Raw genomic sequence first — 14,142 nt, forward strand, 5'->3', positions numbered from 1 at the left:
TTTTCCAATAGCTTATGATGTGATGACACCTCAAGCATTAATTCCACAGAGTCTGCATTGATTATCCCATCTAGATTGTTTAGCAGCATTCCAGTCCCTTTTCTGCATCAGGTATTTTGTGGTTATTTCTAACTGAAAGGCATATCCCAGTTGTTAATCGAAGGTAGATTACTCTGGTTGTCAATATTCTTATTTTGATTCCTGATGAAAATATAACCTGCATGACTGTTAGCTGTATGCATGCAATCCCTCTTCTGATAACATGTTACAGTAGAGTTATGCAACCTGTCAGAGTGTATATCCTTGGTTATTAGTCACAGAATACCTTCTGAGAAAACTCCTTTCCAACTCACATATGCAAACCTAATCTATGGATGGACTTTGATATTGTCAAAGGGATATGATACAACATCAAAAGACTGTTTGGATCAATATTAAACTGTCTTGTTTTATAGCAAACAGATATATCTATGTCACCGCTGGTGTGGAAATTTCTGGTATAAGTTAACAATTTAACAATCATTTATGTATTACTGCCATCATGGGAAAACCTGGCACCAGGTTAGCTTTGTAAAAATGGTTGCTAGAAACTCTCTAAGAAAAAACCAGGACATCCCCTTGTCCTCTTGACATAGAATATTAGTGAATCTCTCCTCTTAAGTACACCAAATTAAAACTCAATCTGACAAATTTGTGGAAATGTCTGCAACTCAAGCCTGCTATTAACTACACCATTCCACCATCATCTTTCCTGCACCAGATAAAACTGCTGAATAACCTAATGCAGGCTCACCCCTAAAAACCCTTCATATCAAGTAAAACTAAGTTAGCAATTGCTTAAAAGATAAGTATCAGAGTCGATAAGATCAACAAAAACTTCACGATAGTCTTCCAACATGGCCACAGTGTAATGATTGAAACAAGAATAAAATAACAAATTTTATAAATTTGAAAATAGAATTAAAGAAAGTGAAGTATAAAAATGTTAATTTATTTTATATGAAGTTCTTAAAATTGAAATAAAGCTTTAGGCAAGGACATTAAACCTGTTTTCAGTATCAAAATTCACCACAGAATTATTGTCAGATAAATCTGAGTTTTCATGCTTAGCCATATGTATATTCTGAGATTTTTTCTTTCGCTTTTTCTGAGATTTTTTTTTCATAGTCCGTTCTGCAATATAGCATGGTTTCAAAATCAAATGAAATGCATTATCACAAGAAATAAAAAGTGATTCAAACTCACTACCAGGAACCAACAAATTTGATAAGAATTCCTGAGGGTTTGCACGGCCACAAATTTCAAGAAATAAATTGCAAAGAAATGTTCCAGAAAATATGAAAGAGGGACTTGTTGCATAGAAAGGTTCTTGAAGCAGTTGATTCAAATGTAAGACATAGCGCAATGTAACTTGAAATTGATTGAAGTTATGTACCACAGGGGTATTAATTTTAGTTTTCCAATCATATGATGGGTTTCCACAGAATTTTATAAGATTTTTATTAACTTGATTTAAAATTTCATTATTTGCACCTTCAATAAGTTTATACATACTTTTCTGATTTCCAGCAGAACTTTGAAGAAATACTTTCTTTGTCTCTGTTTTATCCTTTGAAATTTTTATCCACAAATATATATTGCATACAACCAAAGCTGTCACCATAGCTTTATGAATTTGAGGGTTAGCATTCTTCACCCAATACACAATGGTAATAGCAACTATTTTTAACTCGTCAGGAAATTCTTTTAAAAACTCCAAGTCTGAACCTAAGGTTAACAACATAATTTGGCGTTTAATATCAAGAGTGGCTGATGAAATGTCACTCAGTGATGGGAGAGGCCCAAAGTTTGGAATGGTAAAAACTGGATCAATTTTTTTCTTTTTATAGTTACAGCCATCTCTGTCATATTCTTCAATAGATAATTTATTAATTGATTCTTTTTCAACATTATCAAGAAGTAAAATACCATAAATAACTTGTCTGATATAAGTGGAACACGTGTAGACAGATGGATAACTCATATGCTCAATTTGACTCATTAGAATGATTCGCCGTAAGCGCACTACATTAAGAAATGATACAGAAAGTTGACATCTTTTTAATCTGTGAATGAACCATTCTGGTAGAATACAGTTGTGACAAAACTTTTTGAAACCTGGTGATTTAAAGACTAACTTGTCCGTTTCAAAATATTCTTTCATATCAAAACAAGATTCCACACTAATATAACTAGTAACTGATTTACTTATTAATGTTTGCAATTTCTTCCGCTCTGCAATTTTGAAAAAATTCAAAATATTTGTAATAGCTTCTTCAATGGAACTTTGATTATGGAGCCAATATAAAAGTGAAAGAAACATAGCATGTTGCTTGCGACGAGCAATATTCTGACCAAAATTATCTGGAGCTTTCTTCATATTGCAAAAAAATTTATCAAATATTCCTTTGGAACTAACATAATCATTCCCACAAAGTGTACTAAAAAGTGGCAGTAAACTTTTATTCAGTCCAGGAAACAAATCAGTGAAATTTTTGCAGAAATAAATTTGACATTCCAAAAACTTGTACGTTTTGCCAGAACTTTCTTCTTTAAATGATTTGGGGTTGTAATCCACACTGTCCAACATTATAAATCCTCCAGTTACATCATAAATGTAAAAATCACTGTCGTTGCTAAGCACTGGACAATTCCATTGGTTAGCCAAAAGCATGGTTTGGCTGTCTGCTTCAAAATCTCCGACAACACAAGGAATGCCAAGATCTTTTATAACATTGAGAAACGTTTGAGAAGTCAGAGCTGGTGTAACACTTCCAGATCCTCCTCGTGCCAGAGACTGGGACATATATATGCGTTGACGAGCTCTAGAGAGGCATGTATTTAATTTTCGATTATCAGTTTCATAACCACCATCAAATACAAGATAAGGTGAGATATTGCAAGTTTCAAAGGTCTTAAAATACATTTTGATTTTAGCAACGAATAAATGATAATCTCCACCACATCGGTAAGGTACTTTATGATGATAATAAATAAAATGATACAAATTGTTAGCGTCAATAACTATCTTGCAATCATGCAACCTATATTTGCTATCAAAACATTGCTGTGATTTAACAAAGGAGGCAAGTCCTGTGACACCCATTGTACTACAATTCTGATGTCAAAAATATTGGTCTTTCAGCACTTTCATTTGTTTTCTCTGGAACACATACAATGTAAAATCTGTAAAAGAAAGAAAACTATGCATAAGTATTAATCATAATATTTAACCCTTTCATTACTGTATTTATTTTGAGATGCTCTGTATTTCTTTCAATTTCTTTAAATATAACAAAGAATTTAGTAAAATAACTTAGTTATCATTAAGCTAGTATTAGGAACATAAATTGTGACGAAGGTTTGGTGGAAGATTTTAATTCAAAACTTATATGAAAACAAGACATTTGTACTCAGAGCCAGAGCCGGGTTGGTAATGAAAGGGTTAATCCTCAACATTATCATCTTCATTTAATGTCTGCTTTCCAGCTGAAGGGCTGCTCAGGCTCCATGTCTGTTTTGGCATGGTTTCTATGGCTGGATGCCCTTCCTAACACCAGCTACTTTACAGACTGTACTGGGTGCTTTAAATGCAGCACTAGCACAGGTGTGTTTCCATGGCACTGGCACGTGTTTTTTACATGACACCAGCACTCATGAGCCCAAAAGGTTAGGAATGCTCAGCTGGAGAGCAATGCAGGGAACAGCCTGTATGCAAAGACAACCGTGCTTTTACTTAGCTTGACATGTCATTTCAAGCACAGCGAACCACCAGGAGCCTTGGCCCCCTGTCATCAGCTATGTGAGTCTCAACATCTGTAGATCCTTTCTCACCACTTCGTCCCATGTCTTCCTGGGTCTACCCCTTCTACATGTTCCTTCAACAATTTGAAATTGGCACCTGTTGATGCAGCTGTCTTCATTCATATGCATTACATGGCCATACAAGTGCAGTAAACTCTCTTGTACACTACACCTGATGCTATGTGTACTCAGTTTTCCTCTCAAGTTACTTACATTCTCTTGTATATGCACATTGATATTACCCATGATAAATAAGTACAGAGAGTAGTGTGGAATGTATTAATGTAAAAATATAAATTGAAAAGATACAATATGACTAAAAAGAGAAAGGTTCACACAGACTTCCATTTGGACATGTTGCAAAGTAAACAAAAATATCCAGTTCAAGATTGGAGTTCATCTTCATGCCAAACTCAAAAATCAAAGCTGTGCTAAAACTGAGGATATCTTTTATTTTCCTCAAATCTATCTAGAAGGGAACATAGGAACGTTGTAAATTTGTATTTCAATGAAACAGAATGGAGAAAGAAACGAGGTGTGAAGAGAGGCAATCATTTCTAATTAATCTGTATTGTCAGGAATATATTTGAGATAAATCAACCTGATTAGTATTTAACTAGGAAGTTAAATACTTCCTAGTTAAATACGGATGCACAAAACTGAGAAAATGAAACAAATATGGACGACTTGTACCGAAACACCCACCCAGTGGGGAGCGGTCCTCAAAAGTAACCCTCAATTGTTTTCTCCCCAAGTTCCTATGTTCTCGCAATCTACATAGTCCGAGGTATATTTGTAGAAAATGTCACTAAAAAATATCGATTTTCTTGAAAGGTAAGGCGAATTGAAGTGGACGCCGGTGAATTTTCCGAAATTCCCCACCTAAAACACTCCCCCTCCATGATATAACACATATTCGTAGGAAATTTCATTTAAAAATATCCATTTTTCTGAAAGTTATGATCGTCCAAAGTCGGGCGGGGACAGGAATCTGTAGTTATGCCTTGGCTCTTTTCAGTTTACTATTGTAAAATGAAAGCTGATACGAAACTCCGCCAAAAATAGCCAGTTTCTCTGGAGAAAATTTGGCTGTTATTTTTAGCAAGTCGCGCGACCGGGTAGAGGTTTGTTTGACGAAATAAGCACGTGGAGGCGAAATTCTTGAAACAGTCAGTTACAAATAATTGCAACATCACTTTTAATACAATAAATGGTAAATGATAATGCTACGATCAATAAAACAACAAGTATTAATGACAGTGGATGTATCTTTAGAATTAACTCTTACAAAAAGTGGCGGAGGTAAAGAATACGTACACCAACCGTTTTCGGCGTAACAAAAACTCTAACCCTAACCCCTAACTTTAAACACCGGGTGTGTGTATTCTTTACTTTCGCCCAAAAAGTTTGTGAAATAATACATTCGTTTTATAACGATCTATATACACTTATCGTATGAAAATGTTTTATATAATTAAATAAGTAAATCTTGGATAACCTTTATAAATTTCTTCTAAAAAACAATACATTTGGAGAAAAGATGGAGTTAAGTAAAAATAAACACTAAAAAGAATTCTTAGAAAAAGCCATACATACCGAGTAGTGAGTGGAAGGGAAATAATGTAACTTTCGCTTGAAGTACCGGAAATATCGTAATAGTCTCTAAAAAAAACCCAAAACTTTATGCTTTGCCTTTTATCCTTTTCGGGGTCGATTAAATAAGTACCAGTTATGCACTGGGTCGATGTAATCGACTTAACTCCTTTGTCTGTCCTTGTTTGTCCCCTATGGGTAATAAAGAAAGAAATGGTTAATATAAAAATCGGTTAAACTAAAGCGTTAAACCCGGTCAAAAAAACAAAAAAAAATTGTGTAATAGGTGTAAAACAACATTCTCTAAACGAAAAAAAAATGCGCGCACGCGAAAGGGGAGTGGGGGAGAGGCCTCGGAAAATTCACATCGGGAATTTCCGAAAGCGTCTGAGGGGCTGACCCGGGCACAAAAACAATTAAAAGTAGTGTAATAGGTGTAAAAAAAACTTGCTCTAAACGAATATGATGAAAAAAATGCGCGCTCGCGAAAGGGGGGTGGGGGAGAGGCCTCGGAAATTTCACATCTTCAGTCCACGGCCTTTAAACTAAGAAAAAAATAGTGTAATTGGTGTAAAACTACTTGTTCTAAACGATTATCAAGAACACACACTCACACATGAATCATAAACTCCGTATTTTTGTACGTATTTCGCAAAAAAAAAGAAAAATTAAATAAGAACTTGTTGGTACCAAGTCCATAGGCTTGTCAAAAGGAGCGGGAAATCCTCCACACCAGAAGATGGGATGAGTAAACACTGGTCAATGAAAGGTCAGTCTTTTGTCAAAGGACAGTTGTTTACAAGACAGTGATTGTTGGTACCAAGTTCTATTCAAGTCCAGGCCCCTAAGGTCAGTTGTTTCTCTGGGAAATCTCGGCTATACCCACTTTCGGATCAACCACAGTGAAAATTTTGTTGATCCTACAAACGCGTCGGTGCACACACAGACGATAGAGAGATTGTGGGGGTCAGTTAAGAGATCAGTTGTTCGCCCAGGCATTCGTGCCTGTTACTTAAAGCAATACCTCTCTAGATTCCTATTTATGGAAAGCATCAAACCTGCTGCCAAGAAAATACACGTATTCTTATTGGCAGCAGCAAGTCTTTATCCTGGCCCGAGATAATTTTTTCCTCCAAACGCAACCCATCTCATTTCTTTATCATCACTGTCGATGGACCACTCACAGAGGTATGTATACACTATCATAAGATAATTTTTGTAGTATTTCAAGATGTTTCTGACACGCATTTTGATTCACATGGTGGAGATCCAACATTTCTTCTCTTTCTTTCTTTCTTTTTTTTTTTGCGAAATACGTACAAAAATACGGAGTTTATGATTCATGTGTGAGAGTGTGTTCTTGATAATTGATTAGAGCAAGTTGTTTTACACCTATTACACTATTTTTATTTTTGTGTCCGGGTCAGACGCTTTCGGAAATTCCCGATGTAAATTTTCCGAGGCCTCCACCCCACTTCCCTTTCGCGTGCGCGCATTTTTTTAAATATTCGTTTAGAGGAAGTTGTTTTACACCTATTACACAATTTTTTTTTTGTTTTTTTTTATCGGGTTTAACGCTTTAGTTTAACCAAAATTTGTTTGAAACACGGTTTAATTCCGGGCCGTAAAACTACCTCGGTTATATTTTACCAAAACTGCCTCATCAATTTCAACTGCGATCCCCGGCCCTCCAATTTGTGCTTGGCAATTTTCAACCCAATGAAGGCAAACTTCACAACAGAAAGATCGCCAATCAACAGACGTAGCAAGCATTATATCTAAATTTTCCATAACAGATTTATATGACCAATCTTCTGTTAGGAAATAATTAATGAATAAAAGAACTTTCCACGGGGGTAAACGGCTTCGCTCTAAAAAGGTGTTCTTGAAGATAGACACTGAAAATCCGCATTCTGTTTTCCTGTCTCCAACGACGAACCATCTTCATTCATCGAAACATATTAGTCCCATTTCGAACAACGCAAGGGGAATTACATGTTGGGCAATTCACAAATGCGGGAACAACTCTATGTTGGCGGAAAAATTGTAATGCCAAGTCATCATTATATCGAAATCTATAAACCCTGTCATACAAACTTAAATCACAGGCAGTGCTGGATACCATCCTGATTTAGTGCTAATTAAAAGAAATTGAGTGCTCGTGTCGATAGGTCATATATTACCGTTCGGAAAAGGTCTCGTTTCATTAGTCAGTTGAAGTAAAGGTTATTGGTGACCAATGGTGATACGAAAATATTTTGAAAAGTTATTAGACAAGAAGTTGAAAATTTTGTAACTGTTTTTTTTTTTTCTCTCAAATTGGAAAATATTATCGTTGGAAATAAAATCTCCACCAACAGAAAAAAAGAAAAATGTCTAAATTGAAAGTGAGCATCCTGTCACTAACCCTAACCCTCACCCTAACCCTCACCCTAACCAATAACCCTAAATTTTAGCCTATCGTTTTTTTCTTAATTGTTAAATTAATTTAAGGATAACAATTAAGAAAAAAAAAATGAAGGCAATGGAAAATAATTTTAATTTAACAATTAAGAAAAAAAAATTAAAGGCTAAAACGAAAGCAAAAACTCAAAACAAAAACAAAACGAATAATTTTAGACACACGCGTAACAATTAAATTAATTTAACAATCAAGAAAAAAAACCCGAAATGCTAAAATTTAGGGTTAGGGTGAGAGTGAGGGTTAGGGTTAGTGACAGGATGTTGTCTCAGTTTTAGACGCAGCAAATGATTTTAGCTCAATAGAGGCAATTGATTGGTTAAAATTCGAAAAATTAAACTACGTCAAACTTACAAATTACAATTTTCTCAAGAAAGTCAAGAGAAAAAAAATGTTTTATTTTGACACATTCTACCAGTATACGAAGTTTAAAAGTGTTTAGTTAACTAGAAATTGTGTTGAAAACTGCCGTTCAAAAAGAAAAGATCCGTCCCCTCTCGACCCAAAATAACATGGTGGTGGAACAATATTGTTGACAAGGCTATTAGAGAAAAGAAACAGGCTTGGAAGGACTGGAAGAACGGTGGTAGCAGGGAATTGTATCAGACTGCCAGAAGGGAAGCTAGGAGGCAGGTTTATTTAGCCAGAGAGAAAGCAGATCAAAAAAATTTGCCAATGTTCTGCACCATGAGGACCAAAGACTTGAGGTATTTCGTGAGAGAGAATCATGATGTTGTAGGAGAGAAATGTGTTCGCATGGATGATGGTTCACTTGCGCTAAATGAGGCTGCAAAGAGAGAGGTTCGTTGACGCCACTATGAAAGGTGCTGAATAAAGAAAATGAATGGGAGAAAGAGAGACTGCCGAATGTCAACTCAACAGGGGGACCATCAACTGCTACAAAGGAAAAGGTGATGCTTTAGATACAAATAATTACAGAGGTATCAAGTTGTTGGATCAGGTAAAGAAGGTCATGGAGAGGGTCATAGCCCAACTAATTAGAGAGAGAGTCAGTTTAGATGAGATGCAGTTTGGGTTCGTGCCAGGAAAAAGCACCACTGATGCTATATTACTGGTAAGACAGCTGCAGGAGAAATACCTAGCCAAAGATAAACCTCTGTACATGGCTTTTGTTGACATGGAGGAAGCCTTTGATAGGGTCCTCCCATCCCTTATCTGGTGGTCAATGAGGAAACTAGGGATAGATGAATGGTTAGTGAGAGCTGTGTGAGCTATGTACAGGGACGCTGTCAGAAAGGTAAGGGTTGGCAACGAGTACAGTGAAGAATTCCGGGTGAAGGTAGGGGTCCACCAAGGTTCAGTCCTTAGCCCCCTCCTATCTGTCATAGTCCTCCAAGCAATAACAGAGGAATTCATGACAGTATGCCCCTGGGAGCTCCTCTATACTGACGACCTTGCTCTAATTGCTGAGTCCCTATCAGAACTAGAGAAGTTTCAGGTGTGGAAACAAGGATTAGAATCGGAGGGCCTTAGAGTCAACCTAGCTAAAACCAAAGTCCTAATAAGTAGGAAGGCAGGCAAACCACAAATCCCTCCAGGTAGATGGCCCTGCTCGATCTGTAGCAAAGGCATAGGTAGAAACTCCACAAGATGTAGCTAGTGTAAGCTATGGACACATAAGAGGTGCAGCTATATCAAAGGAAGGCTAATTAGGAAGATAGTTTTTGTATGTGGCAGATGCTCAAGAGCAATAAACACTGAAAATGTGCAGAGAACAACTTCCGTTACATTCCAAGGAGAAAAATTACAAGTAGTTGATAGCTTCCGTTACCTAGGTGACCAAGTCAGTAGCAGGGGAAGGTGCGCTGAAAGTGTAGCTGCTAGAATAAGAATAGCCTGGGCAAAGTTCAGAGAGCTCCTACCTCTGCTGGTGACAAAGGGCCTCTCACTCAGAGTAAAAGGTAGACTGTATGACACATGTGTACGAAGAGCCATGCTACATGGCAGTGAAACATGGGCTGTGACTGCTGAGGACATGCATAAACTTGCAAGGAATGAAGCCAGTATGATCTGATGGATGTGTAATGTCAGTGTGCATATTCGAGAGTGTAAGTACCTTGAGAGAAAAGTTGGACCTAAGAAGCATCAGATGTAGTGTGCAAGAGAGACGACTGCGCTGGTATGGTCATGTGGCGAGAATGGATGAGGATAGCTGTGTGAAAAAGTGCCACACCCAAGCAGTTGAAGGAACCTGTGGAAGAGGTAGACTCAGGAAGACCTGGGATGAAGTGGTGAAGCACAACCTTTGAACTTTAGGCCTCACTGAGGAAACGACTAGTGACCGAGACTTTTGCAAATATGCAGTGCGTGAGAAGACCCGGCTAGCCAAATGAGACCATAACTTCGTGGCTTATGCCAGGGGCGTAACCAGCCCACTTATGCATACCTTTCCTTCATTGGACAATAAGCTCTGCTTGCAAAGACCTGTTGAGGCAAGTGAAATCGAAATCAAATTCGATGACTGGCATCCGTGCTAGCAGGGCGCAAAGAGCAAGAGCACCATTTGAGTGTGATCGTTACCAGTATCGCTTTACTGGCACTTGTGCCCCGTGCTAATAGGGTACTAAGAGCACCATCCGAGCGTGATCATTGCCAGAGTGACTAACTGGCTTCCATGCCAGTGGCACATAAAAGACACCATTTGAGCGTGATCGTTACCAGCGACGCCTTACTGGCACGGTGTGTTTAGGGTGGGAGGAGAAGTTGAGGTATGAGTGTGAGTCTGTGTGCTTGTAGTGGATGGAGGTGGTGAGAGTGGAGTGATGAATGCTGAGCGAAATGTCAAGAAAGGAGACAGAGGTGTCAGAGATAGTGCAGGAAAAGTGGAGGACAGGATGGAAAGATTTGACAAAAGAGAGGAAGGAGTGGTTAATATAGGGCGTAACAAATATCAGAAAATCAAAAAAAAAATGTGTGTAATAGGTGTAAAACAACTTCCTATGAACGAATGTGAAAAAAAAAATTCGCGCATGCGAAAGGGGGGTGGGGGAGAGGCCTCGGAAAATTCACATCGGGAAGTTCCGAAAGCGTCTGAGGAGCTGACCCGGGCACCAAAACAAAAAAAAAATAGTGTAATATGTGTAAAACAACTTGCTCTAAACGAATATGAAAAAAAAAATGCGCTCTCGCGAAAGAGGGGTGGGGGAGAGGCCTCGGAATATTTATATCGGGAATTTCCGAAAGCGTCTGAACCGGGCACAAAAACAAAAACAAAAACAGCGTAATAGGTGTAAAACAACTTGCTCTAAACGACTATCATGAAAAAATGCGCGCTCGCGAAAGGGGGGTGGGGGAGAGGCTTCGGAAATTTCACATCTTCACTCCACGGCCTTTAAACTAAGAAAAAATAGTGTAATTGGTGTAAAACTACTTGTTCTAAACGAGTATCAAGAACACACACTCACACATGAATCATAAACTCCGTATTTCGCAAAAAAAAAATAATAAAGAGAAGAAATTCTGGAAAAAGTGAAGAAATGTTGGATCTCCGCCATGTGAATCAAAATACGTGTCAGAAACATCTTGAAATACTACAGAAATTATGTTACGAAAATGATAATGTATACATACCTCTTTGAATGGTCCATCGATAATGATGATAAAGAAATGAGTTGGATTTGAACTCAGAATATTGACTAACACAACTACATACTACAAGACTCAAAATATTCAGCCAAGTCACCACCCTTTAACTAGCAATAATAATAACATCAATAACATAACAGCCAAAAGATTTATTTGTTCTGAAAATAACAATCATAGTAAATAAATATGTTCTTTAATATTCACATTCATGTGCACAGTTAAACACACTTACATACAAACAGTCACGCATGCATAATACAGAACGGAACACATAAATGAAGGATGCATTACTTAGTATATATTACATCTAGAGAATTTTGATTAATAAGTCAAATATGCAAATTATAAAGATAATTAATTGCTTTACTAAACAGTGTTGTAAAGGTGAAAAAATAAATTTGGGAAAAAAATACACGCCAAAACTAATTAATAAAGGATAATTAGGGAAGGATTGACACAAAATAATAATTTTTTCTGTCTCTTTTTTTCTGATAAATGCATCTTAATAAGTGAAAAGAATTGCATATATCTGAACTATTTCAAAGAAAAGCATAAATTTAATGTTTAAAATAGCTTTAACCAAGGAATGAGATCCAACATTTCTTCACTTTTTCCAGAATTTCTTCTCTTTATTTTTTTTTTTTGCGAAATACGGAGTTTATGATTCATGTGTGAGTGTGTGTTCTTGATACTCGTTTAGAACAAGTAGTTTTACACCAATTACACTATTTTTTCTTAGTTTAAAGGCCGTGGAGTGAAGATGTGAAATTTCCGAAGCCTCTCCCCCACCCCCCTTTCGCGAGCGCGCATTTTTTTCATGATAGTCGTTTAGAGCAAGTTGTTTTACACCTATTACGCTGTTTTTGTTTTTGTTTTTGTGCCCGGTTCAGACGCTTTCGGAAATTCCCGATATAAATATTCCGAGGCCTCTCCCCCACCCCTCTTTCGCGAGAGCGCATTTTTTTTTTCATATTCGTTTAGAGCAAGTTGTTTTACACATATTACACTATTTTTTTTTTGTTTTGGTGCCCGGGTCAGCCCCTCAGACGCTTTCGGAACTTCCCGATGTGAATTTTCCGAGGCCTCTCCCCCACCCCCCTTTCGCATGCGCGAATTTTTTTTTTCATATTCGTTCATAGGAAGTTGTTTTACACCTATTACACACATTTTTTTTTTGATTTTCTGATATTTGTTACGCCCTATATTAACCACGGAGTGGTTACGCCCTATATTAACCAAGGAGTCATATATATATATATATATTATATATATATATATATATATATACACCCTCCCTTCCCAATTCTACGGCCTCGGCCTTCAAGCAGGCTATCTACATGCTAGAAATACAGCCAAATCTCACAAACCTGCGATAACATAATGAACACCTATTATACTGGTTTTTTTTTCTTCTTAGTGACCGGGCGCTGCCGTGATACTTTTACTGTTTCACTCTAACGCCTACAGAAAGATAAAACAACTGTTCACTTTCACTTTTAGACAGCGGGATGACGGTGAGGGGGGGATTTTGGATGAGAGTTTTTGCATAAAAAATTTGAAATTAAAATTTGAATTTCTTTATTTTTTTCCATATTCTTCATCTCCGTATTTTCCCACATAGACTGATTGAAAAAAAGTCCGAAAAAAGTTATAAATAAAACATTAATTTCATGTGAATTACTGTGTCATATTACTGCTGGAAATTACTCTGAGAGAAATCTTTGCAGAAAGGTGTGTAGATTGATTACATATTTCTTTCATTATGTTATCGCAGTTTTGTGAGATTTGGCTGCTATTTCTAGCATGCTTGAAGGCCGGAGAATTGAAAAATTCGTTTTCTACGCAGTGGTTAACCTACAGCAGGGTCTCTTTTACTTGTTTCAGTCATCTGACTGTGGCCATGCTGGAGCACCTATTTAGTCGAGCAAATCGACCCCAGGACTTATTCTTTGTAAGCCTAGTACTTATTCTATCGGTCTGTTTTGCCGAACCGCTAAGTTACGGGGACGTAAACACACCAGCATCGGTTGTCAAACGATGTTGGGGGAACAAACACAGACACACAAACATACATATACATATATATATATATATACATATATACGACGGGCTTCTTTCAGTTTCCATCTACTAAATCCACTCACAAGGCTTTGGTCGGCCCGAGGCTATAGTAGAAGACACTTGCCCAAGGTGCCACGCAGTGGGACTAAACCCGGAACCATGTGGCAAGCTACTTACCACACAGCCACTCCAACGATTTTTTTTTTTTGTTAACGGGTGAAGATCTTTATATTAACCGAAATAAATATGCTCTTCCACAAATTCTCTGACTCGAATAAATAAATCTATTAATAAGAAAATATACAAAATACGGTTATTGTTCAATTTTGGGATATTATGAAGTAAATAAAAATTAAGTGGGAGGTAACTAGTAAGTCAACTTACTGTTAAGCAACAATTACTGTAGTAAGGTAACATAGCGAATTACAATTTTCGCACGTGTATAAATGCATAATTAGTCGAAGCCGTGATAACCACTGAAAAATCTTGTCTCGTGATCCGGCTAAATGGGTGATATCCCAAGATTAATTCACGGTTGATGATTTGAATTTCAGGAACGATGAATTGCGGTCCTGCTG

General features: G+C 37.2%; 1 protein-coding gene across 3 annotated transcripts; it reads right to left on the reverse strand.

The window, feature by feature from the left end:
• Positions 1–970: 970 nt before the first annotated feature.
• On the reverse strand, positions 971–14,088 carry LOC115216633 (protein asteroid homolog 1-like). Of its 3 annotated transcripts, XM_029786117.2 has the most exons (3): positions 13,949–14,087; positions 5,440–5,628; positions 971–3,225 (listed from the first exon to the last, which is right to left on the reverse strand). In XM_029786117.2, the coding sequence occupies exon 3, from the start codon at positions 3,143–3,145 to the stop codon at positions 1,028–1,030; it is 2,118 nt and encodes a 705-aa protein (XP_029641977.1). In that variant the 5' UTR covers positions 3,146–3,225; positions 5,440–5,628; positions 13,949–14,087; the 3' UTR covers positions 971–1,027. The 3 variants fall into 3 exon arrangements, with proteins under 3 accessions (XP_029641977.1, XP_036362345.1, XP_036362346.1); XM_036506452.1 differs by lacking the exon at positions 5,440–5,628 and having other exon boundaries at positions 13,949–14,088; XM_036506453.1 differs by lacking the exons at positions 5,440–5,628; positions 13,949–14,087 and adding an exon at positions 5,348–5,439 and having other exon boundaries at positions 971–3,227.
• Between the last annotated feature and the right edge of the window lie 54 nt (positions 14,089–14,142).

The sequence above is a fragment of the Octopus sinensis genome, linkage group LG10 (assembly GCF_006345805.1).
Source record: "Octopus sinensis linkage group LG10, ASM634580v1, whole genome shotgun sequence".
NCBI classification, from domain to species: Eukaryota; Metazoa; Mollusca; class Cephalopoda; order Octopoda; family Octopodidae; genus Octopus; species Octopus sinensis.